At 48.2% G+C, this 26,446-nt stretch overlaps 2 protein-coding genes across 3 annotated transcripts in view; one reads left to right on the top strand and one right to left on the bottom strand.

Annotated features, from left to right (window-relative positions):
* LOC128403297 (sodium/calcium exchanger 1-like) overlaps positions 1-9,384 on the top strand; it is a 29,617-nt gene extending 20,233 nt beyond the window's left edge. Inside the window, exons 5-7 of the mRNA XM_053367965.1 lie at positions 1,113-1,212; positions 3,317-3,589; positions 7,476-9,384. Coding sequence (XP_053223940.1) covers positions 1,113-1,212; positions 3,317-3,589; positions 7,476-7,852 — 750 coding nt within the window. The 3' untranslated portion in view covers positions 7,853-9,384. The remainder of the gene's footprint in view (positions 1-1,112; positions 1,213-3,316; positions 3,590-7,475) is intronic.
* A 1,671-nt stretch (positions 9,385-11,055) lies between these two features.
* Positions 11,056-26,446, bottom strand: part of PLCB3 (phospholipase C beta 3) — a 68,799-nt gene continuing 53,408 nt past the window's right edge. Inside the window, exons 25-33 of one of the 2 annotated variants that reach the window (XM_053368227.1) lie at positions 26,071-26,206; positions 24,249-24,284; positions 22,923-23,106; positions 21,447-21,558; positions 19,932-20,008; positions 19,215-19,307; positions 17,204-17,261; positions 15,508-15,594; positions 11,056-12,562 (exon numbers count right to left, since the gene is read on the bottom strand). In XM_053368227.1, the coding sequence (XP_053224202.1) occupies positions 12,398-12,562; positions 15,508-15,594; positions 17,204-17,261; positions 19,215-19,307; positions 19,932-20,008; positions 21,447-21,558; positions 22,923-23,106; positions 24,249-24,284; positions 26,071-26,206 (948 nt within the window). In that variant the 3' untranslated portion in view covers positions 11,056-12,397. Of the gene's footprint in view, positions 12,563-15,507; positions 15,595-17,203; positions 17,262-19,214; positions 19,308-19,931; positions 20,009-21,446; positions 21,559-22,922; positions 23,107-24,248; positions 24,285-26,070; positions 26,210-26,446 lie in introns of both variants that reach the window. The other variant, XM_053368226.1, reaches the window with a different exon arrangement.

Here is a 26,446-nt window from a genome sequence, read left to right on the forward strand (position 1 = left end):
TAAGTAAAGAGATAGACAAGTGTGGGTGGACTGGTGGGGCAGTGCCCCATTTGTCCTAGTGTGCCAACCTCCAAATTCCCCCATCCATTAATTTTTTTAAACAAACAAGACTATTTGCAGTTTGGAAAGTGACAGGGAAAAGTGTGGGATGAACGAATGACTAACAGGAAGATGTTTAAACATTCCGCAAGCAAACCAGGATATAGCAAGGCGGATGCCCATTGTCGTATAACTACCCCATTAACAAATGCTCAGCAAAGACCAGACATAGTCTGGCCACTGAGCAAGCAAACCAGGATGAATGCTTAATAAAAAGGCTGTCTTGAAAGAACCCTTGGGCTTTTGAATAAGGAACCAAATCAGGAACCAGCTCCTTGCCCATCACCCGAGGCTGAGAATCCCCCAGAATAAGGAGCTGAAGTTTAAACATCTCTGTTTCCTCACCTGCTCGACCCCTGCCATGGACTTTTGGGCCACCACAAAACATCCAACCCTGCCAAATGTGAATCTGCCCCCTACAAGGTGCCCTCGCATCTCGTTCAGCCTCCAAACCTTATCTGTTTTTCACAATATGTTATTGAGTGTGATGTCCCTGTGTCAGTTATCATCTCATCCTTATACACTCAATGGATCACTGCCCTCTGCAGGTGAGGGCTTCCTGCAGATATCACCTTGTCTGGACGTCCATTCCACACAATGTAGGAATTGTGCCTTTGGTATCATGGCACTTTACTTGCCTTTTGGAATTCCCTCTCTTTGAATATATAAGTTAATAATAGCAAATTTATTTCTGAGATGGGCAAACGTCCGTCCTGGTTCTTTATTAAAAACAGATTTGTTTCCTTTGAATCTGTCTCCCGGTTTCTCACGCCACCTTTTGCTCCAGTGCCCTTGTCATCATGGCTGGTTAGGCAGATGGCAGGGTGGCAGGGTGCCCAAAGATGCAATGACATTTCCCACGCCATCCCTGACCACGGGCACTGAAGAGCCAAGAGGAGGAGGATAGCAATACTGGTGGTGGTGGAAAGGGGTGGGCGTGGGGGGGAAATTCCATAGGGACTAGCCCCTTCTGCCGCTTAAAGTTCTCACCTCCCCACAACCCTCTTTTCCAGAGCACTGTGGACAAATTAATAAAGAAGACCAACTTGGCCCTCGTCGTCGGCAGCAGCAGCTGGAGGGAGCAGTTTGTTAGCGCCGTAACCGTCAGCGCTGGTAAGAAAGAAGATGGACATTTTTGGAGGGGTATACCCTAGGTAGGAATGTTGGGACAGACGGTGTAGCCAATTTCTGAACACCACAGACAGCTGCTTCCAGTCACCAGCCACAACACGCTCAGACGTAGCCTCATCCCTGTGGGAGGCACTTCAATGAGAAAAATAAGAAAAGAGGGGAAAGACAGCAGGTCTCTGCCCCAAGGAAATTCTGATTTAAATATTCCACAGTAGAAGAGAGAACCCACTAGAGGGGCCATGGGGTGAATGCAAGAAAATGCAGTTACATGACAGGGATGGGTGAAGCTGTCAGTTTTGTTTCCTCCCAGTTACCGTATTTTTCGCTCTATAACACGCACCCGACCATAACACGCACATAGTTTTTAGAGGAGGAAAATCCGTAGGCATGCCACCCATAGGCATTCCCTCCATAACACGCACAGACATTTCCCCTTACTTTTTAGGAGGAAAAAAGTGAGTGTTATGGTGCAAAAAATAGGGTACTCTTTTCTTTTTCATTCTTAAAATTCAGTTCTCCCCACCCCCGTGCCACTTTGTGGTTATTATTTTTTAAGGTCTTCCTAACAATTCTCAAGGGACGCGGGTGGTGCTGTGGGTTAAATCACAGAGCCTAGGGCTTGCTGATCAGAAGGCCGGCGGTTCGAATCCCTGTGACGGGGTGAGCTCCCGTTGCTCGGTCCCTGCTCCTGCCAACCTAGCAGTTCGAAAGCACGTCAAAGTGCAAGTAGATAAAATAGGTACTGCTATGGCGGGAAGGTAAACAGCGTTTCTGTGCACTGCTCTGGTTCACCAGAAGCGGCTTAGTCATGCTGGCCACATGACCCGGAAGCTGTACGCCGGCTCCCTCGGCCAATAAAGCGAGATGAGCGCCGCAACCCCAGAGTTGGCCACGACTGGACCTAATGGTCAGGGGTCCATTTACCTTACCTTTAACAATTCTCAGGAAGCTTAACAAGCTACAGTTCCTGGGATTCTTTGGGAGAAACCATGAGCTTTAAATGTATGGGTTTGATGGGACCTTTGGGTAACTTAAAATGGAAGCGAGCCACTGGGGATTGGAGCAGAGCTTGGCTCTCATTTGAAAGCGGCACAGCCACCTGCCACTGAAAAGCATCCATGAGCCTGACAGGGAAAATGGCAAATTGCAGTGCAGCTGGGTCAGGCCCCCAAGGGCCCCCTCACCCGGCCCCTGGGGCCCTCGGCAATTGTCTAACTTGGCTAGCCGCTGTTGCTGGACCTGCTCTCCCCACCACCATAAGAAATTTTGTTGCCCCATTGGAATTTCCTTAGTTGCCTCCCCGCTCCCTACACTCACATGAGGTAAGCAAAAGGGAGGCTAGAAGAAAGACTAGGAGCTGTGGGGAAGTTGGCTAAGGTTGACTGGTGGCGTCCCTGTTAATTTAAGGCACGGGTGTCAAACACAAGGTCCGCGGGCCGAATCCGGCCCGCCAGACCTCGTCATGTGGCCCGTGTAGCCGTGTAGCCCCCGCCCGCTATTAGAAGCCCAGTCGCTTCCCACCCGCCCATCGAACAGGCTGCCAACACGACGGCGCATGCGCGCGACGAATCCTCCCACTAACTCCAATATCATAAAGGAGATGCGCGTGCGTAATAGCCGGCAACCTGTCAGCGCCCGGCCCGTGGCGCCCGTTTGCCGTTGCTGTGGCAGCCGAGGGGCCCTGCAGGAGGCCCTGGCTGCGAGGCCTGCCGAAGGGACGGAGCCTTCCAGGAACACGGCGGCTGCAAGAGCTGCACCTACAAAGGCTGCAGCGAGACCACCACGCAAGTGGCCAAGCAGCGCAAGCCCTGGATGTGCAAGAGGCACCGCAACAAGATGTGCAAGGACAAGTACAAGCACAAGAAGAGCGACCAGGCCTTGGGGGGCGGTGGAAGTGGCGGAGGCGGAGCTGATGCAGAGGGAAGGCAATTTCAGGAGAGATGGGAAAGTGATAATAAAGAGTGGACACATAGTCCTACAGATACAACCCGCCCTTTGAGGGTGACCAAACTGCTGATGCGGCCCCCGATGAATTTGAGTTTGACACCCCTGATTTAAGGTGTCTCTCTGTGCTCCCTCCCTCCAGGTGACGACGAGGACGACGACTCTGGCGAGGAGCGCCTCCCCTCTTGCTTCGACTACATCATGCACTTCCTGACGGTTTTCTGGAAAGTTCTGTTTGCCTTTGTGCCGCCAACCGAATACTGGTGCGGCTGGGCCTGCTTCTTCGTCTCCATCTGCCTCATCGGAGTCCTCACCGCCCTCACCGGAGACCTGGCCGCCCACTTTGGCTGCACCATCGGCCTCAAAGACTCTGTCACAGCCGTGGTGTTCGTGGCCCTGGGCACCTCCGTGCCTGGTCAGTGAGGGGCGGCAAGTGGGGCAGATCATATCAGGGTCAGGAGTGACCTCAGTGAGGGGAAGGGTGGAACCGCCACAGGGCAAATTGTATTTTATGGGTTCTCTTGGCCCCGATCAGCTGGGAGGAATCCAGGTTTGCCTCTGACTGTCCTGAAAAGCTTTGCCTCTTTAAAATTGATGTAAAGGCATACTAGCCAGGCCAGTTAAAAACAAAACAAGCCACCAAACTATCTTGAAATAGGCATCACATTGATTAATGTAATCTGAGTATCTGAAAGGTTGGCTCACTCCCCACAGACCACCCCTGGGGAAAAATCGGCAGAGGGGTCTTCTTGGGAGCTCCCCGGCCCTCAAATGTTCAAGGAGGAAGTAGGGGAAGGTCCGAGAGAAGGGCTTTCTCTGTGGTTGCCCCCAAACTGTGGCATTCCCTCCCCAGAGGTAAATCCTTCATTGTGCAGCTTCTGTCATGTGCTGAGGAAATACCTGAACACATAGTCTTCGCCTTTGGCGTAGGACCTTGTGATGAGGTGTGGGTAAGAAACTGAATGGATAATAATAATAACTATAGTAGTAGTAGTAGTAGTAGTAGTAATAATAATAATAATAATAATAATAATAATAATAATTTATTTATTATTTATACCCCGTCCATCTGGCTGAGTTTCCCCAGCCACTCTGGGCAGCTCCCAAATGAGTGTTAAAAACAATACAGCAGTAACAGTAACGATAATTGCTGCCACCATGGGCTCATTTGGGAGGAGGGGCAGGATATAAATTGACAAAATGAAATGAAATAAAAGAATATTAATTAATTTGGGGCTTGAAGAGACCTTTGGCCTATCCCAAGGCAACAGGGATATTATTACAGTATTATTATTATTATTATTATTATTATTATTATTATTATTATTAGCCTTTGTTGCCTTGGGTTAGACCAAAGGTCTCTACAAACACACAAGCAACTTATATCTCTAACAAGGCCAGGGCAGGGCAGACAAAGGACTTCAATAATTTTAAAAATACAACGTTAAAATCAGCTAAAAGAGATCACAGTCAAGAAAGCAGTTTATCTGCCATCCAGTCTCTCCTTTAACAATTTTAAAAAATTGATTTTCAACAAATTATTTTTTTAATAAAAAATCTATTAAGCCTTTGGGTGGCAGATAGACTTTCCCGCTTTCTTGACTGCAATCAAAGAAGCAGGGAGGTCTAGTCGCCATCCATACACTTAACAGCATAAGCAGAGTGTGACAAGGCATTGACTTTCCAGGATGGTTTGTCTCACAGCACCTGGGATTTAGAGGCAAACTCCCTCTTTACATAGACTTTGCATTTTTAACTGTCAACAGCTAATAGCTATCGACAGCCTTAATTTGCCTAATTCTACAATCAATCACACACACACACACACACACACACACACACACACAAACAAACAGACTGTGAGCCTCTCTTAGTTACCTGGGAATAAGCCCCATTGAACTCAGCAAGACATACATCAAGATAGACACGTATAGGATTGCACTGTAGGGCACAAATATGCTTTAATCATAAACCAGAGCAATCCTATAAATCATAGTGGGGTACTGTTTGCCAGCCCGAGGGCTGCATTCCCCTTTGGGCAGCCTTCTGAGGGCCACATATCAGTGGCGGGTGGAGCCAGAGGCAAAAGTGGGTGTTACCACCTTCAGCCTCTCTGTCCTGCCCAAAGTTAAGTATTTTATTTTGTCTTCTAGTTTATTAGGTAGTAGAACCCCATATAATTCCATCAACCCAGAATAAAAGGGCATAGAGGGGAGAGGAAAAAGGCACTTATGCCTCAAGGAAGAAAATCACTGTTTTTAGCTCTGCAGTCCTGCAGACAGATCAGAGCTCTTTCTCCAGATCTCCAGATCCAGCCCACCTTTTCTACTCCAAAGGTAGGGAACCCACAAACCTTATTTTAATCTGCCCCCAGAGGAGCTGCTTTTGCAAAGTGCTTCCCCTCTGTTGTAAACAAAATCTGCCCTTTTCCCTTATGGGGTATCCACGAGCCCATATAGAGTCCTTACGTAGGTTCCCTATTGGTAGGAGTAAATTATTGGGAGGTAAGTCATAGAATAAGGGACACGGGTGGCGCTGTGGGTTAAACCACAGAGCCTAGGACTTGCTGATCAGAAGGTCGGCGGTTCGAATCCCCATGACGGGGTGAGCTCCCGTTGCTCAGTCCCTGCTCCTGCCAACCTAGCAGTTCAAAAGCACTTCAAAGTGCAAGTGGATAAATAGGTACCGCTCCAGCGGGAAGGTAAATGGCGTTTCCATGCGCTGCTCTGGTTCGCCAGAAGCGGCTTAGTCATGCTGGCCACATGACCTGGAAGCTGTACGCCGGCTTCCTCGGCCAATAAAGCGAGATGAGCGCCGCAACCCCAGAGTCGTTCACAACTGGACCTAATGGTCAGGGGTCCCTCTACCCTTTACCCTTAAGTCATAGAATCATAGAGCTGGAAGCGACCTTGAGGATTATCCAGTCCAACCCCCTGCAATGCGGGAATCTTGCCCAATGCGGGGCTTGAACCCACAGCTCTGAGATTAGGAGTCTTGTGAGCTACCCCATTGCTTTAATTTGTTAATATTGGCAGCTAGGAACCTCAGTCAGTTGTCCCAAATGAAGGTCATTGGGGCTGATGGGAAATGGAGGGCCAAAAGTTCCCCATCTCTGGCGTGCACACACACCAGGGGCTCTAACAAATCCTAAGCCTGCTCTTGCTATTTAGGGTGAGCAGAGCGGGGGCGAGCCTTGGGTTCATATTAATGGCTCAGGATGAAAGAGCAGGAGACTCTCACGTCTCAGAACATGTGGCCGACAAAGCCAGAGGCGACGGCAAGAGGATTGTCGGGGAAGAGAGGCGGCTGTATTTAACAGGCAGTCTGGAGAACAGGATTAGAAAGGAGAAAACTTGCTGTCTTGATGAGCTGGTGGAGAAATGATGATAAGGCTAAATCTCATATTGAGAGAGGGAGAGTGGGAAGCTAACCCTGCAAAGTGCTTAAATGCCCAAATATATATTACGTGGCAAAGAATGAAGGGTTCTGGAGAGGATTGGAAGTACGATTGCACAGCAGTGTAATACAGATTTTTACTTTATTTTATTTCGCAGACTTTTTTTTTTAGGCTTAGCAAGGGGGAAAATGGAGACATTCGTTTGGGAGATTTGCCTCCTGCTCAAACAATTTATTCTGATTTCACAGTGTCCTGAGAAGGTGCAGGGTTGCTGCACCCATGGCAGTGCCGGATTTAGGACGGTGTGGGCGGTTAGCCGAGGGGGCACAAAATGATAATGTTGATGATAAAACCTACATTAATATGGGAGGGGCACCAAATCTTGTCCTTGCTTGGGACACTAGGGTGCCATGTTACAAAAGTCCGCCCTGCCCTTAGTTTCCCAAAATTCTGGCACACTCACCCCTTAGATGAGAATTGGAGAATCCTAGCATCAAAACGTGGCCCTCCAAGCTCTGTTTGGCCCTCCAGTTGCCCCAGGCTGCATCCCACTCACCAGCCCTGATCTGCACTTTCCTTGAGGGCTTTTGCCTGCCTTGAATGGAGCCTCGTATGGCAGGAACATAGGAAACTGTCTTCTACCAAGTCGAAATACTGGTTCGTTTAGTTCTGGGTTTCCCAAACTTGAGTCTCCAGATGTTTTTGGTCTACAATTCCCATCATCCTTGACCCCTGGTTCTGCTAGCTAGGGATGATGGGAGTTGTAGTCCAAAAACAGTTGGAGACCCATGTTTGGGAAACCCTGGATTAGACGATACCCTGGGTGAGCCTCAATGTGGTTGGAAGAAAGCATGGCCATAGAGTATCTGTTTTGCAACCCCCTTCTGCCCTTTTGTCTCTGCAGATACCTTTGCCAGCAAAGTTGCCGCCATCCAAGACCAGCACGCCGACGCCTCCATTGGGAATGTGACGGGCAGCAATGCAGTCAACGTCTTCCTGGGCATTGGGGTGGCCTGGACTATCGCAGCCGGGTACTGGGCCAGCAAAGGCCAGCCCTTTCGCGTGAAGCCCGGCAACCTGGCCTTCTCGGTCACCCTCTTCACCATCTTCGCCTTCTTCAGCATTGCGGTGTTACTGTACCGGCGCCGCGCACCCATCGGCGGAGAACTGGGCGGTCCCCGAAGCCCCAAAATCCTGGCAACCCTCCTCTTCCTGAGCCTATGGCTGGTCTACATCCTCCTGGCTGCCCTGGAAGCCTACTGCCACATTCAGGGCTTCTGAGAGACAAGGGCAGACTGGGAGATTCGCTTTCGGGTTTGGCCTGGGGGAGGCCCCTGTCCAAACCTTGGGAAACTGATCCCTGGATGACTTGGCGGTGGAGGGGGGGAAAGGAAAAGGCAAACCCTCCCTCCCCAAGTTGGGAGACCCCCTTTTTTCTCAAGCACATGAGAACACCTTCACTTCCACAACGGTTCAGTGAAGACTTTGGCCGACGCCAGCCATGCGGTCTAGTAATGACTAAGGTGGTAACAAAACCGGGACAAAGTTACAGGGTCGAATTCTGGCCAAGGCTTCTGCGATGGACTGATGGCAGAGTTGCCCGCCTCTGTTTGGAGAGAGAAAATGCCAAGCTATTAAGAACCCTGATTTTAGACCCATCTTGGGGTGCAACAGATTCAAGGGAAGCTGAGCCAGGGCATAGGCCACCCCTTTCCACACCGACCTGGGTGAATTAGTAGCCTCAGAAAACAGTGGGATGGGGGGGGGGAATACTGACCAGCCCTGCCAATTATTCTTATCCTTGCAAGTGTTGGAGGACCAGTTAGTTGGACACACTGTCCTTCCCCTTAAGCCTGGCCAGTTTCTTGCAGCGAGAGAGATGGGGCGCTCTTTGCATCCCAGCGGATGGTAACATAATGATGTCGGCAAAACTGGAATTTTAGGCGCAAGTCAAGGTTGTGCTATCTTCCTCCTGTTCCTGGCCAAATGATCCAAAGAAGGCTGGGGGCAGGGAGAGGGAGGGAGGGAGGGAGAGAAAGGTGGAAAAAGCAAGCGAGAATAGATAGGAGAAGGGAAGAAGGATCCTAATCAGCCAGTTTACCTTGTTCCAAGCACAGTCAATACCCTCCGAAAAACCTGCACTCTTTACAAACTCCCAAGAACAGCACAAAAATCTCAAAACAGCAAAAAACAGAAGTATAGCTAGATCTAGGATAGCTGCTTTCTCCTCCCTTCCTCTTCCACGGCACAGCGCTCCCCCTTCCCAAATTAACAACAACCCCATATTATTATTCAACTCCCCTTTTCTGTACAGAACTCAGATTTCTATTTAGTTGAGTTTATTTTACTTACAGGGTGGGGAAGCCCCCCGCAGAAATTATTTTATTTTTATTTAAAAAGAAGAAAACCCACAAACCTCCGGCACCCATGCAATTGTCTGCCCCTTCTTTGTCCCTTAATGTGGACACCCCCCTCCTCCTGTCCAGACGCCACGGCCGCTGCGCATGGTGCTTCCCTCCTCTCGGGGGGGGGGCGACATTGGTACGTCCCATGCCTCAGTTTGCATGGTGGCCCCTGTGACCCCGACCCATACAATCTCGTGTCTCTGTAAGTCACTCTGGTGTCCATGCTTGCCCGTTCGTCTTTTGCACCAGTGCCTGCCTGTTGCTCGTGCCTGCTGTCTGGTTTTCCCAAAAAAACAAAAAATGTGCCCTCCCTCTTATGTCCTGTTGCCTGCACTACCTTGGATTTGTGTTTGTGTTGTGTGTGCGTGTGTTTTCTAAAAAACAAAACAAAAAACTATTTAAAACTTATTCAAGAAAGCTGTGCATTTTTTAATATATATATATATAGGTTTATCATCTTATTTAGAAAAAAAATAGTGTTTCCCAAACTTGGGCCTAAGGTTCCCTGCAAGCTGGACAAATGGTCTTATCCGAGGGATGGCAGGCTTCACCTGTCTTTATGGAGTTCCAACAGGCAAGAGGATGGTCACAGAGGAAACAGTGGCCTAACCCAGCTCGACTTTGCTTATCCCACTCTTTTCTGCTGCTGGATTTACAGGATCCCGAAAGCAAGCCATGTTTAAGGCACTCCTGTTGCTGTGACTCAAGGAGGTGTGGCTTGGTTTCTGACCAGGTGTTTTGGACAGGTGCACGTCCTTCATTTTCTCCCCCCCCCACCGCAAAGTGTTCCAGGTGGAGTGCAAATTATACTAAGGCTACATGGCTTGAAACACAGCAAGGTTGTTCCCTGCTACGTTTCAAGTCACTTTCTTACACAGCTGTACGACGAGAGAGTGGGGGATGTCTTTGCCCCATATCCATTATCTGGTTTGTTCCCCTGCACCAAACTCCAATGTTCTCATTTGCATACGTGCAAAGGCTGCCTGAATGCTACACACCTCAGCTTAGCTGTGGCTTCTGTTTTCTAACTGGACGTAAACCGGTTTGAGGAACGGGAGTATTTCTCAGGAAGCCACAGGATGCAGAGGAACTGTGGTTAACATCATGAGTACTCGGCTTCAAACACAGGGGTGGGATCACCCTAGAACTGGAGTAAGCGGCCATGTGAACATAGCCTAAGATATTTCAGAGCGCTGTTCTCTAACAGGGCTGGGGAACCTGTGGACCTCCTTGTATGGCCAGTGTTCAGGGACAAAGAGAGACATAGCCTCCTGTTGGAGGTCAGGAAACGACTGAACCCAAAGCTGAGAGCATAAGCTTGCAGAAGACCCTCTTGGATCTATGGGGCCACAGTCTAGACCAGCATTTCTCAAACTTGGGTCTCCGGCTGTTTTTGGACTACAATTCCTATCATCCCTGACCATTGGTCTTGCCAACTAGAGGGAAGTTGCAGTCCAAAAACAGCTGGAGACCCAAGTTTGGGAAACAAGCTTAGACCTTCACAGGCGCCTTCCTCTAAGCAACTCCAATGCTTCCCACAGGACTTGCCCAGTCCAGGAAGTGCAGGGCCCGTCTTCAGGCAAACGGCTGGCCCTTTAAGATGTAGTGAGTCACAAAGGGGTGGAGTGTGGGAGAAGTTGGCCTGAGGGGAGGGGCTTAAAAAGGCTCAGCCTGCTTTCCACCTTTGGCCACACCCACACCATACATTTTAAGGGCTATGATACCACTTTAAACAGTCATGGCTTCCCCAAAGAATTCTGGGAACTGTGGTTTGTCAAGGATGCTGAGAGTTGTTAGGAGACCCCTTATTCCCCTCACAGAGCTGCAATTGCCAGCATTCACTGTGGCGAGGGACTGCTTGTTAAATCACTCTGGGAATGGTAACTCTGCAAGGGGAAGTGAGCCGGGAAAAGTCTGGACTTTTACAAGGATGAGATGTCGGCCAAGCGTTCCTACGATAGTAATAAAGCCACAAAGCTGGCTTAATAAGGAAAAAGAAGAGTGGGGCAGGGGGACTTATCTATTCCATCTATTCCACTACCACCCCATTCCTTCTCTGAACCAAGGAAGAAACAGAAGGCAACTGAATTACACGTTTATTACATATGTTAAAAAAAAAGTTAAGGCAAGAAAGAAAATTACATCCATAGGAAGGAAATAAGAAATAAAAAGAGAGGGGCTCTAGGTTGTCTTCCTGCCACAACATGGGCAGAACAAAAGCCCCCCTCCCCTTTTGCTCTTCGCACCCATCTCCCAAAGCAGCGAAGGACCTGCCTCCCAGGATTTTTTAATTAGCCCTTTTGTTGCATTGCCTTCCCAAATCTGTCCACCGCTTCCCTGCCCCCCGAGCTCCTCACCCCATAGAAAGGGGGGAAGGGTGAGAGGGAGAAACATACACAGGTTGTGTACATACCGTAAGATCTAAAGTGCACGACTTCCCCAAGAGAACCCTGGGAACTATAGTTTGTTAAGGGTGCTGGGAATTGGAGCTTAGAGAGGGGTAAACTACCATTCCCAGGATTCCCGGAGGCGAGGGAGTCATGCTATAAATGTACAGTGTGTATGGAGGCCCGGCCCTCCTTTGGTGAGAAAAGCCTTGGTGGATCAGTCCCACATATCCACACGGTAAAGTGCACAACATCCACCAAAGAATCCTGGGAGCTATAGTTTCCCCCCTCACAGAGGACTAGTTCCCTGCACCCTCAACAAACAACAGTACCCAGAATTCTTTGGGGAAGTCATGTGCTTTACATGTGCAGGCAGCCCTGCTCCTCTGGGGGAGAGTGGAGGTGTTTTCCCACATGTTTTTCCCTCACATGCTCCATTTTTATTTTTTTTAAAGAGGAGGATCTTATTTTTAAAATAGCCCTTTTTGCTTCCTTCCCCTCTGCAGGGGAAAAAGTATTGGCGAGCAGGGAGTATGGGAGATCCCACCCTCCCTAGATAGTGCATTAAAAGGAAAAAAAAACACAAAAGAGGCCGCCATCAGCTGCCATCCTCCCTGTCTCGCCCCCACAACGTGTGAGGTGCGCATGAATGCATGTTGGTGGCGCCAGGGTTGCCTGATACTTTAGCCCTCACCAGTCACTCCTCCTCCCGCAAGTCTTTCTTCCAGCTTCAAAAAGCACAGACCGAGAGGTTGGGAGAAGACAAGTTGTACTTAGTTAATGAATTAAAAAAAAATTAGTTTAAAAAAATAAAACATTTGCTCTTTTTGCTTTTTAAAGGAAAGGGGGTGGGGGAAGCCAAGTGCCTTTAGTGTGTGTTTTTCTTCCATAGGCTCTGCCCCGCGACACATTTTTTAACAAGCCCTGGGATGGCGGGAGATGCCCCAAAGATGCCTCCCGTTTCTCTCTCGCGTGCATGTGTGCGCATGTGCACATCAGCACTGCAGCCACTGCCGGGTGTCCTCCTCCAAGTCTCACAAGACGGTCAGGTCTTCTTCGGGAGGGGTGGGGCCGAGGGGAGAGCCTGGGGGGTGCCCGTTGCTGATGCTGCCATCCAGCTCTTCCTGCAGGTAACGGCGGATCTCCTGAGGCAGAGTGAGGCCCTCCAGCTCGCACTCGCGTTCCAACTGGGCTGCCAACTGGGGAGGGATGGGGTAAGGGAGAAAGGAGAGAAGAGGGAGGGGAGAGAAATGAACACGCTCCCATCTCTGCTATGAGCTGTTTCTAACGTCTCACAAAACTCAAGGGGTGGCGCTACGCCCGCCCGCTCCACCGCTTCCATCAGTGGCAGAGAGGCTTTCTCACATGTGGCACCGCTGCTCGCCTTCCCCGTCCCCAGAAGTCAAGTGAATGGCAAGACCTGAAGGAGCACGCCAGGTTCGCACTGGGATTTGTGAGAATCGGGGTGCGATGGTGGTAGCGGAAGTGGGGCACGGTGGGCAGGCACAGGAGGCAGCAATTCCCACTTCGCCTCCAGTGGCAAAAGGGGATGGGCCACCCTTCACACACACACAAACACACAGAGTGAGAATGAAGGCTGCTAAAAATTTGCATCTCAGGTCTCTATGCAGGGGGTGATAATTAGGCTGCCATCCCTTTGGCAGGTGGGCAGCTCCTACAGCATGGAGAAGAGCCATAAGCTCAGTGCTAGCACATCTGCTCTGTGTGCAGAAGGTCTCAGGTCCAATCCCTTGCCAACTCCAAGTAGGGCTGGGAAAGACTTCCTGTCTAAAACCCCAAAGAGCTGCTGCCAGTCAGTGTAGACAGTACAGAGCTAGATGGACCAACGGTTTGGCTCAATATAAGGCAGCTTCCTATGTTCCTATTGGCAAAGTGGCATAGCTCAGTGGTACAGCATCTGCCCTGCATGCAGAAAGCCCAAGATTTGATCCCTGGCATTTCCAGGTAAGGCTGGTAGAGACGTCATTCCTGAAACGCTGGACAGCCACTGCCGGTCAGTGTTGACGATACTTGGCTAAATGGACTCAACTCCCTATCTTTTTAATCGTCCTCTGGCAGCCCATTTCTGCTTGTGAACACACACAAAAATGGGAACGCTCCCGAGGCCTGAGAACTTATAGCCAGAACGAACAGACAACTCGAATTCATAGAAGAAAAGCAACGGTTAGCAAACACAACTATGTACACAACAGAAACCAATCCTAAACGCTCTGTAACACCATCCATTCTTAAAAACTAGAAACAGAAGATTTGGAGCCTAAAACACAACCAAAGAGAGAGAGAAGGGCCCACACTCTCAGGAGCTGCTGGAGTCAGTGGGAAGGCTCTTCACGCTGTTCAGCAGATTGCAAACACTTTACAGCTTGGGTAGGAAGCAAGGCCACTTGGAAGCGCTTCCTCGATGGCCTCAGCCCGCAGGCTGCCTGCGTGTTAACACTTTAAATTGGCTCAACAATGGGAGGTCTTTGGCGCTGGCAAACGCAGAAAGTGCTCTCCGGCTGGGTGGCTGCCAGGTGACGGGAAGACGCAGCCGCTTTATGACTTGGCAACCAGCCCTAGAAGGTGGAAGCAGCAGCCTTAAGCCTGCCTTTTTTGTTTGCCAGAGGCCACAGGGCAGTGGTGGCTGGGGCCAGAGGCAAAAGCAGGCACAGCAACTAACACAGATTTTCACCTTTCAGCAGGAGGATAGTCTCCACACAAAAACACACATTCATACCCTGCCCTCTATCCTCCATCTGCACAAACAAGAGGCATTATCAGAGCCTAAGAGCTCATTCCAGGCAGGAAAAGCCCTGAAGGAGGATGTGAAGCCTGGGGAGACTTCTAAGGACCAGAAAGAGAGGCTTGGAGGGGCGTATTTGGCCCCTGGGTTCCCCATCCCCTGCCCCTACAGCCATTCTTTCAAAAGAAAAGGTCTTCTCCCATGTTTGCCTAAGAAAACAACGCAATAAAAAGCTGCGCAGGATCAGGCAAATGGCCCATCCAGTCCAGCATCTTTTTCTCAGAGTGTCCAACCAGATGCTTACAGGAACCCAAGAAGAGGACCCGAGTTCAAGAGCAACTCTCCCCACTTGCGATTCCTAGCAAGAGGTATTCAGAAGCACACTATCGCCCTCAACAGGGGAGGGGGAACATAGTCATCATGGCTAGTAGCCTCTGATAGCATCACCCTCCATGATTTTTTCTAACCGTCTTTCAAGCTGGTGACCATTGCTGTATCTTCTGGAACAGTAAATTCCAGAGGTTACATATGTGCTGTATGGAGGACTTCTTTTTTGCCTGTCCTGGATCTTTTAGCTTCATTGCACGACTCCCAAGTTCTCCATTCTGAGAGAAGAAAAGTTTCTTCCCACCTACTCCCCTCACAGGGAACTACATTTCCCAGAGTTCCCTGGGAAGAGGGCTTGATTGTTAAACCATCCTAGAGATTGTAGCACTGGGAAGGGGGAAGAGTGAGCCTCCTAACAATTCTCAGCCCCCTGAAAAAACTACACTTCCCAGGATCCCTCTAACCAGGCAAGCAAGAGACATTATCACAGCTCAAGTAAGCATTCGACACAGACAAAAGCATTTGTAGAGGTTATGGAGCAGAGCCAATGGATGAGGGGACTATGGCCTAGGGAGGAGGCGTGGGAAAAGGGAGTCGCACAGGCCCCAGTTGCCCTTGGAGGGTCCCAATAACCCCCTTCCCTGCCCAGATATATACAGTGGTACCTCGGGTTACATACACTTTAGGTTACACACTCTGCTAACCCAGAAATAGTGCTTCAGGTTAAGAACTTTGCTTCAGGATAGGAACAGAAATCGGGCTCCATCGGTGTAGCGGCAGCAGGAGGCCCCATTAGCTAAAGTGGTGCTTCAGGTTAAGAACAGTTTCAGGTTAAGAACGGACCTCCGGAACGAATTAAGTACTTAACCCGAGGTACCACTGTATTCTAGAATTTTTCCAACGGACAACTTGAAAAATAAAAACCCAGGCTCAGTCGGTAAGAGCAGGAGACTCTCAGAGTTGTGGGCTTGAGCCCCGTGTTGGCCAAAAGATTCCCGCATTGGACTAGATGACGCTTGTGGTTCCTCCCAACTCTACAATTCTGCGACTCCCAGAAGCATTTGCCGCACTCACCCGTGGCTCTTCGTCCTCAATCAGCTGTAGTATCCCCTGGTGTCCTGCCAGTAGCTTCTCTTGGCGCCGTTTCTGGGCTTCCTCAAGCTTTGGGATGGAAGGAAGAGCAGAGTCAGTGAAGCAGGGATAACGTGAACATAGCTCTTTTTTCACCAGTTGGCTCAGACTCGCAAGCTACAGTGTTTCCTGGGGGAAATAAGGCCTACCCCTCCTTGGTCATGCCTGCCTTTGATGCTTCCAGGTCAGATCCCTGTAATGCGCCCACACTTGGAGATGGTCCAGAAACTTTAATGAGCTGAGGAAGCAGCGGCCAGAACTTGTGTGTCCAGGGCTGGCAGGATGAACCATTCTTAGGTCATAATTGGACTGCGATTTGTTTCCAGGCTCATTTTTTTATATATAAATAAAAAATGCCAGTTTTGAATGTTCTAAATTTACAACCTGGGAATCAGGGTTATCGCAGGAATTGTTTCTTTTTCTACACACACGTGTGGGATTTGTGCTCAGTGTGAAGCTCTCCTTGCTTTTGCTTTGCCAAGAGTAACGCTGTTTATAGAGTTGAGCAAAAGGGCCTTTTTGGTGGTGATGCCTACTCTATGGAGCAGCTTCCCAGGAAAGGCATGCTGAGGTCCCTCTTTTGCCTGCTTATAAATTGACCCTTAAGATTTTGTATCAACTGGTTTTAACTGGGGTGGGTTGTGTGGTTTTTATGTTGCTGAACAGATCACCTTCAAATTTTTTTTATGAGATAGCAGTTGTTGTTCTTGTTGTTTAGTCGTGTCCGACTCTTCGTGACCCCCTGGACCAGAGCATGCCAGGCACTCCTGTCTTCCACTGCCTCCCACAGCTTGGTCAAACTCACATTCGTAGCTTTAAGAACACTGTCCAAAAGTGTTTATATACTGCTAACCACTGAGATAGCAGTATATAAACACTTTTATGAAAAAAAATACAATCAAAATAGCAATAAACACAATGTTTTTTTAAAAAATAAAACATCCGTTAAAAATGCTTTCAGGTTATGTACTGTGTGTGTGTGTGTGTGTGTGTGTGTGTGTGTGTGTGTGTGAATGATAGCAATAACACTTATGTGAAAACAAATTAATGTGAAAAGTTCCCAAGCAATAAAAAAATAATTCTAACCAACACTACTGTTGTATGTTACTTGCTGTGCATGTTGAAGCTGACAATAAAGACTTACAAAAGAAACACAAACACACAAATTCACATGCAAAACAATTTCAAATCCAATACACTACTGAACAGATAAAGAATGGGATAAAATTTTCTCCACTTAAAAGTGTCATTGAAAAATGAAGGTCTTCAACCCTACTAGACACAGCTTTGAGGTTTGGGGAAACCCAGCCAGATGGGCAGGATATAAATAATAAATTATTATTATTAAATCATCATCATTATTATTATTTCTATATAACCAAGTGGGGTGTGTGTCTCTGTGTGTGTGTGTATAAAAATAAAATTCATTTTATATTAATGTCCAATTTATAAAAGTAAACGGACACTGTATGCCCTTGGGCCAGCCACTGTCTCTCAACCTAACTTACCTCCCAGAGTTGTGGTAACTCCTGGTTTTACCTTCACAACATGTAGCACCTTGAGCTCCTTGGAGGAAGGTGGGATAGAAATATAATAATAATAATTGAAAAATGAATAAAAATGGGAATGGGAAACTCACCCTGCGAATGGAGTTCACCGACTCGGTGATATGTCTCCTGTTTATCTCCGTCAGTTCCCTGAGGGAAGACAAAGAGCCTTTTCAGGATGAGAAGATAAGTCCCTGTTTCCAAGTAAAAAAACTCCTGTCCTCTCCACACAAACAAGCACAAGACACTAGCCGTAAACCAAAGCAGAACCGGCAATCCCACCACCTCTCCAAGCAACCCAGGTTGGGGTCTTCCAGCTCTGGTGAGATGGGCCTTCAAGAATGTGGCTTGAGGCCCAGCAGCTCCCATGCCCTTAAGGGTTTGCCCCTTAAAAATTGTGCGCTTCTGCAAATCGTAGCTAGGGGTGGCAGGTGCCCATTGGGGCTGCTATGGCAGAAGGCAGGAAGACCAATAATAAGTGGAGCCAGAGCCAATGACAGATACAGCCTAATCATCCTGGCTTTGCATCCATTCTCCTCCCTGCTGAGAGGAGCAATGCGAAGACTAAGGAAGAGAACACAGAAAGCCAGCGTCACCCACTGGACTGGTGTGTAATGAAGAAAGCATGCAATCCGTACAACATGGGTAGACAAACTAAGGCCTGGGGCCAGAACCAGCCCAATCGCCTTCTAAATCCGGCCTGTGGACGGTCCGGGAATCAGCGTGTTTTTACATGAGTAGAATGCGTTATTTAAAATGCATCTCTGGGTTATTTGTGGGGCCTGCCTGGTGTTTTTACATGAGTAGAATGTGTGCTTTTATTTAAAATGCATCTCTGGGTTATTTGTGGGGCATAGGAATTTGTTCATTATTTTTTTTCAAAATATAATCTGGCCCCCCACAAGGTCTGAGGGACAGTGGACTGGCCCCCTGCTAAAAAGGTTTGCTGACCCCTGGCGTACAACATGGGGCTATCTTTGAAGATGACTCGGAAACTACAACAAATCTAGAATGTGGCAGCTGGACTGGTGAGTGGGAGCGGCAGGGAAGATTTTTTGTTTTTTGTTTGTTTGTTTTATATTTTTTTATTGGGTTTTTGTTAATTTTATACATATAAAACATAACCATTTCAGACATTGAAATACAAGGTTCTTTTGAACCTTCAGACCTCCTTCCCTCCCTCCATGGCTTCCATGTTTAAGTTTAAATTTGCTGCATCTTTTACCATTACACATCTATTATATAACCATGATTGCCATAAATAATTCCACATTACAAGTATCACTACATCCCTGCCAAAGATTTTAACTGTTTGCAGTGGTCTTTTAAATAAATTACAAATTTACTCCAGGCTTTAGAAAATTCTTTGAGATAAAGGTTCTTCAGACGTACGGTTAAGATGTGATCTAAGACAACAACACTAGCAGGGTTGTAAGAAGACTTGTAACGGTAACTGCTCTTACCTTTTTATATTTATTTAGAAACTGTGACATTTTGAATGAGTGAAACGTAAATTGGAAAATGTATAAATGCTATGATATAAAGATTAATTTTGAAAACCAAGAGGTGGGAGGGAGGGAAGTCGATAAGCTCTTAGGAGCAAAAGAAGTACAGTGGTACCTCGGGTTACATACGCTTCAGGTTACATACGCTTCAGGTTACAGACTCCACTAACCCAGAAATAGTGCTTCAGGTTAAGAACTTTGCTTCAGGATTAGAACAGAAATCGGGCTCCGGTGGCGCGGCGGCAGCAGGAGGCCCCATTAGCTAAAGTGGTGCTTTAGGTTAAGAACAGTTTCATGTTAAGAACGGACCTCTGGAATGAATTAAGTACTTAACTCGAGGTACCACTGTAAAGTGAATAATGAGGATGTGTTTAAATATTATAAAATGGAAACTGAATATATTTTTTTTTAAGATGTGATCTAAGACACTACTATGAACTTGAGGATACTGTTTCTCTCCATTTATCTCAGTTTAGGTTTAATTTCGGTTTAGATTTTTTTAAAAAAGAAGATCACGCCTGCTTTGATCTTACGGGAAAAGCAGCCCCTAGAAAGCAATCAAAGGAAACCAACCCATCCCCGAGCCAATTCAACTCACACGTCCTTTTTGCTCTTCCTCTCCCGGGATTTGGCTTCCGTGATGCTGTTGTGTCGTTTCCGGTCCAGGATTTTCTGAAGCTCCTTCTTCTCTCTAACCAAAGGTTTGGGGGTGCAGGGAGGGAAAGAATGGGCGTGGGCTCAGTGGCAAAGCAGAAGGACCCAGCTTTAATCACTGCTACTTCCAGGTAGGTCCAGGAGAGACTCCTGTCTAAAACCCTGGAGAACCACTGCCAGTCTGTGTAGACAACACTGAGCAAGATAGACCGATGGCCTGACTTGATATAAGGCAGCTTCCTAAGTTACTGTTTGATTAGGTATTTCATTCAGAACAATGAGGACTAGAATCTTACTTTAGCAGAGCAGCAGTGAAGCACCCGCTTTGCAAGCAGAAAGCCCTCCGCTGGGAAAGACTCCAGTTTGAAACCCTGAACTGCTGCTGCCACTTAGCATAGACCAGAGATGGGGAGCCTTGACTCCAATTCCCATCAGCCTCAGCATGCATGTCCAGAGGTCAGGCATGATGGGAGCGGCAGTCCAACAACCTCAGGAGGATGAGAAGGTCCCCACAAGCACAGTGGGACCTCAGTTTGACTCTGTCTTAAGGCAGTTTCCTATCAAAAAGGCAGGCAGCATCTGGAGGAGGCAGAACAGCCCCTGAGAGTCCCCAAGAGAGGCTGCTGCTTCCCTTCCCATTTCGCCTCACACCAGTACTCACTTTTCACTCATCTCCTTCAACTTCTTCAGCTGGGCAGCCTGGCAATCCCGGGCAATCTCTCTCAAGCGCTGCTGGGCCTGAGGCAAGGATGGGGGAGGCGGGGTGGGAGAGAAATGGGGGCAGGAATTAATATTCCTCTAAAATGGGCCCAGGGACACGGGTGGCGCTGTGGGTTAAACCACAGAGCCTAGGACTTGCCAATCAGAAGGTCGGCGGTTTGAATCCCCGCGACGGGGTGAGCTCCCGTTGCTCAGTCCCTGCTCCTGCCAACCTAGCAGTTCGAAAGCACGTCAAAGTGCAAATAGATAAATAGGGACCACTCTGGCGGGAAGGTAAACGGTGTTTCCATGTGTTGCTCTGATTCGCCAGAAGTGGCTTAATCATGCTGGCCACGTGACCCAGAAGATGTCTGCGGACAAACGCCGGCTCCCTCGGCCTATAGAGCAAGATGAGCGCGCAACCCCAGAGTCGGTCATGACTGGACCTAATGGTCAGGGGTCCCTTTACCTTTAAAATGGGCCCAGGGTGTGTCTGTTGTTACTATCTTCTAAAAATTGATATACTGGTTGATTGTAAACAAATAAACAAATCCCAGAGTGGTTGACAAAAATAATAAAACAATGCAACAATTAAAAACAACTGTTTTTGCTTGCTTGACTGACTGACTTACTTACTTACATATTGCACTAGCCAAAGGCCATGGCAACATCCAAAAAAGGGTAAAAGGGGGAAAAATACAGCAGTCGCTTTATGTGCAGTAAAACCATAGTCAAATCCACCAAAATTTCTTATTACACAGAATAAAAAGTAATTCTCAAAAAAAATGTGCAAATTAGAGTCCCCATTTCAATTGGCTGCTAGCCCATCTAGTTCTTTCTTCTTAATCTTCCTAGCTCTCACCTATGGTTTAAAAGACCATAGATTGTTTAATTAGAAGAGGAACGTTTTCACTGCCACCTAAGGATATATAATGAAAGGGTGCCAGGGGAGCGTCCCTGGGGAGAGCAAACCACAAGTGGGGAGTCACAGCAGAAAAGGCCCCGTTCTCATGTTACCACCCTTCGAACCTCTTGTGGAGGAGGCACACAAAGAAGGGAGATTTTAATGTATGACATTTATTGTGCTTTTAATATTCTGTTGGGTATGAGCAGAACCACAGGAGCACAGATTTTGACATGAGGACGGACAAAACTTGGAATCGTTTCTTTCTTTTTTTTTAAAAAAAGGCAGAAACTAGAGCTCAGCACTACAAGACACAGAACCACCCGCTCAGACATCTCAAGGTCTTTGTGCAATTTACCTTTGTGCGCACATACAAACTTTCCCAGCAGGGACAGGGTGGTTTGGGAGCAGGGATGCTGAATCTCAGGGCCGCCAGGTGCTGTTGTGCTACAGCTCCCATCATCCCCAACCATGCTAGCTTGGGCTGATAAGAGTCCAACAACAACATATGGACACCCACAGCACCTCCGGCTTAGAGCCCACTATTTGAAGCCCCGCCCCGCCTTTAAACACCTGGCGCAGGTGCTCTCGCTTGCAGTCCCTCTCCAGCTGGTGCTGAACCTCCCGCAGCTGCAGCAGACCTTGCATCTGGCTCTCCTGATCCAGCTCCAAAGAACTTTGAGACCTAGAGGGAGAAGGAAAAGAGCCACACGTCAGGAGGCGCAAGTTGGCAAGAAAGGGTTAAGACTGCCGAGCACAAGCTCATGCAGAACGGGGAGCACACAGTAAAAGTCAACAAGGAATGAGTAGTAGTAGTAGTAATAATAATAATAATAATAATTTATTTATACCCCGCCAATCTGACTGAGTTTCCCCAGCCACTCTGGGCGCCTCCCAATCGAGTGTTAAAAACAATACAGCATTAAATATTAAAAACTTCCCTAAACAGGGCTGCCTTCAGATGTCTTTTAAAGATAAGATAGCTGCTTATTTCCTTGACATCTGATGGGAGGGTGTTCCACAGGGCAGGCGCCACTACGGAGAAGGCCCTCTGTCTGGTTCCCTGTAACCTCGCTTCTCGCAATGAGGGAACCGCCAAAAGGCCCTTGGCGCTGGATCTCAGCGTCCGGGCTGAACAATGGGAGTGGAGACGCTCCTTCAGGTATACAGGACTGAGGCAGTTTAGGGCTTTAAAGGTCAGCACCAACACTTTGAATCGTGCTCAGAAACGTACTGGGAGCCAACGCAGATCTCTCAGGACCGGTGTTATGTGGTCCCGGCGGCCACTCCCAGTCACCAGTCTAGCTGCCGCATTCTGGATTAATTGCAGTTTCCAGGTCACCTTCACAGGTAGCCCCACGCATGCACCACTCTGCCGAGTAACCAAGCAGGTGGAAGAGAGTCGGGTGTGTGTGTGTGTGTCATATGCCATCCCTCTTTTCCCTCCCTTAAAATCCTGCCTCTTGGGTAAGTTCAACGGCAGCTGCTACCTATCTAGGCAAGGGGTGGGTGGGAGCCCTACAAGTAGGCAGAGCCAATCACAGACAGAGCCAACACACACTTCTGCTTGTCCCAGGCCCAGAAAAGCACGGCTCTGAGCAGTTTTCTGCTTTCCCCATGCTTTCTAGGGAGGGGTCCAAGCAGTTTTGCCTCTGCCCTGCCCCTTTGTCCTACCCATTGACTTGTCCATTCCTCTTCTAAAGCCATCCCCAAACCGGCCTGCACTCTGCTTATTCCAATCTCCATCCCTGGACAGTGATCTGGCTGGCTCTAGCTGCATAGAGCGATAGGACTGTAGAATTGGAAGAGACCCCCGAGAAATGCCCTGCTGCTTTCCTCCGAGAAAAGTCATGGTTTATCTCTGAATTGGACTAAACAGCAATTCTGCAGATTTCTGTGTTTTTTCTGTGGGGAAAGCTGCAGAAAACCCCTCAGGCAAGTGAAGTATGGCTGAGCCCTCTGTTAGTGTGTTCCAGCAAGACTTTCCCATGAAGACAGCTCTCCCGCTTCTAGCCACGGACGCATGAGCCCAAGCCAGTCCCTTCTCACCCTTCCTGGCTGCGCAACCGGCTTTTTTCCCCCTGGGAGAACTGGGCACTCTGCTTCTTGTTTTGGCTGCAGATCTTCTTCATGTGCTTCCGCCGGAGCTCCTTCAGCTCACGGTACTGCTTCTTCAGCAGCTTCACAAAGGACTTGTGCTGGCGCAGCTCCTCCAGGGACTGGGGGGACACTTCTGGAAGATACCCCCCAAAACACCCACCCGGCACAATAGGTTAGAGAATATTGTAATCCCCGTCCAACAAGGGGATGAGAGAGAGAACGTGCAGCGCAAGGCAGTTCCCACATGCCGCTGTCCACACGTTTTCAAGTTTCTCTCTGGAGTCAAAAGGACTAGGAACTTGATTCCAGAGAAAACTAAAAATGACCGCCTGTGGTTCCACCATAAGGCAGGTTTATTTTTGAAATCCAGAGCAGCAGTTCAAGACTTTTCCTTTCCCCACTTGAAAATTGATCAGGGTCTTGGAAGATGGGTTAATTACCCTATTTTTTTATGTATAAAACTAGGGATTTTTTTTTAACTAAAAAATTAGGTTTGAAATTGGGGCTCATTTTATACATGGATAGTGCTGAGGGGTGTTTCCTCTTATACATGGGGGCATCTTATACACGGAAAAATATGGTATTATACAAATAAAAAACATTCACAACCTATATTTTCACAATAGATTTTTCCCAAACACTGGCATCAAACCCAGCATTGCATTATGAAAATCTCAGAATCTAGGACAGGGTCTTGTTAGCCTGTGTGATAATTTATTTATTTGTATTTATAATTAGATTTATATTCTGCCTTTCCTCCAAGGAGCTCAAGACGGCACACACTGTTCTCCCCTTCCCTATTTTATGGACCCTGTGAAATAGGTTAGGCTGAGAGAGCATGACTGGCCCAAGGTCACCCCGTGAGCTTCATGGGAAGTGGGGATTGGAAGCTGGGTCTCCCCAGTCCTAGTCCAACACTCTAACCATTATGCCACACTGGCCCTGCCTGGGCAAAATGGCCTCAGTCTCCATTAGGTGAAGAAGTAAGTCACGCACAAAAGTCAAGGACAGAAAAAGTTCAACTGGGCTGCAATAGATAACCCTGAATGGGGCTTGCGGGCCCACAGTTTAAGAAATCAGTGATCCAGAGCAGCTGTTCCCAGTTATGGGTTCCTAGATGTTGCTGCACTACAACTCACAGTGGCCCCAGCCAGCACAGAGGAATGATGGGAAATGTAGTCTAACAGCACCTGGGGATTCAAGGTTGGGAAAGGCTGGTCTAGAGGACCTTTGGATTCTATCTTCAAGGGTGTTGGCACAACAATGTCTTCTTACCTGCAAGGATGCTGGCAATCAGATCGTCCCTTTGCACTACAGGGTTGAGAGAAGGCGAGAGAGAAAGAAATGAGAAATAGGAGTTAAAACAACGAAAGGGGCATGAGGGTATCCTTTTAGAAGTTTGTTCTTAAAACACGGGTCCAGGAAAGTATGGGGAGGTAGTGGGGCACATTCCCAGAAAATGTACCCACTGCAAGGACAGCAATTGTGGCAGCAGTAACCCCAACCGCATAAACCCCAATTGTGTTTTCCTAGAACTTGTTTATTGCTACAAGGCTGCTACTGGCAGTTCTTGGGACAGATCAATAATAATATTAGTAATAGTTTAATAATGAATATGCCGCTTACTTGCCAAAATGCCTTCTAAATGCTTTACAAGTATAAAATAGATTTTAAAAAGTATAGCCACACATGATTTGTTGTATTGAGTTAATTGGCACCATGAAGAAAGCAATGGGAAGATAAGCATTATAAAGACCGTAAAAGTAAATAAATACAGAATAAATCACTTCCATCAAAACACTGAAGAGAAGCACCCACAATTAAATTGTACAACAACCCACCCACCATTAAAACAGTCAAAAGAGCAGGTTTAACTCAGGAGAGCAAGAGAATGCTTTTCTGAGCAGGTGTGCCTTCAAGAGCCAGCGGCATGCCAATACTGATGGGACCTATTACAGCAAAGGAGAGCATTTCGTGACACTGGTGCCACCGGTGGAAAAGCCCATCCCTGCATTACCACAAGCCGGTAATCACCAGGCCACAGCAACACAGGGGATCTTCCCAGCATAATTCAGGGGAATGTATCTCCTTTGTTGGGGGGGGGGGAAGCAGGGGGGGGGAGAGAAAGAAGACGCCCTGTTGCTGTAAGGCTATAGGCAAAATAAAAAGAGGTAAGCAAAAAAAACACAAAAGAAAACCCCAGCCATTCGCAAGTAGTGGAAGGAAAACCTGAAAAAATAGAGGCTCGGTTGGTGGAGCATGAGATTTCAGAGTTGTGGGCTCAAGCCCCACGTTAGGCAAAAAAAAAAATGCCTGCATGTAAACTTGTCTGTACACTAGACTAGCATATCCGAGTTCAAGGACATATTCAAGGCAAAAAGAGGGAGCACAGCAGGCCTGTTGAGGGGTGAGGCCTAGGGAGAGCTTTGCAGGACATACATAGAGGCCTAACGGTAAAGGTAAAAGGGACCCCAGACCATTAGGTCCAGGCGCGGAGGACTCTGGGGTTGCAGTGCTCATCTCGCTTTATTGGCCGAGGGAGCCGGCGTACAGCTTCCGGGTCATGTGGCCAGCATGACTAAGCCGCTTCTGGCGAACCAGAGCAGCGCACGGAAACGCCGTTTTCCTTCCCGCCGGAGCAGTACCTATTTATTTACTTGCACTTTGACGTGCTTTCGAACTGCTAGGTTGGCAGGAGCAGGGACCAAACAATGGGAGCTCACCCCATTGCAGGGATTCGAACCGCCAACCTTCTGATCGGCAAGTCCTAGGCTCTGTGGTTTAACTCACAGCACCACCTGTGTCCACATAGAGGCCTGGAGGGCTGCAATTGGCCCCTGAGGCCTGAAGTGCCCCGAGAGGGCCTTCTCGGTAGTGGCGCCCGCCCTGTGGAACGCCCTTCCAGCAGATGTCAAAGAGATAAACAACTACCTGACATTCAGAAGACATCTTAAGGCAGCCCTGTTCAGGGAAGTTTTTAACGTGTGATATTTTACTGTATTTTTGGTTTTTATGGAAGCCGCCCAGAGTGGCTGGGGAGGCCCAGCCAGATGGGCGGGGTATAAATAATAAATTATTATTATTATTTAGATCTTACCTTGACTGGGAACTACGCTGGGGCTCCGGGTTGGGGGGAGCAGGGGAGGTGGGGGCTTGTGTGCCTCTTCAGTGGGGCCAGTGGTCACGCCAGAGGAACTTCTCGACACCGATGTCCGTGGCTTCTCTGCATTCTCCTGCTGGCGAGGAGAAGTAGCACAGTGGCAAATTCAGAAGTTCTGGGTCCCTTCAGAACAATCACACCCTCACCCTTCTAAGATTGTACAATAATATTGCAATTACACAACTGTAATATGAAGGGGGTACGTTGCAGTTATTGGTGCCATGTGCTGCCTTTCAGCTAGATCTGCTATTTTCTGTGCATGTACAGTCATACCTCAGGTTGAACGCGCTTCGGGTTGAGCTTGAGTTGCGCT

This window comes from Podarcis raffonei, chromosome 16 (genome assembly GCF_027172205.1).
Source record: "Podarcis raffonei isolate rPodRaf1 chromosome 16, rPodRaf1.pri, whole genome shotgun sequence".
NCBI classification, from domain to species: Eukaryota; Metazoa; Chordata; class Lepidosauria; order Squamata; family Lacertidae; genus Podarcis; species Podarcis raffonei.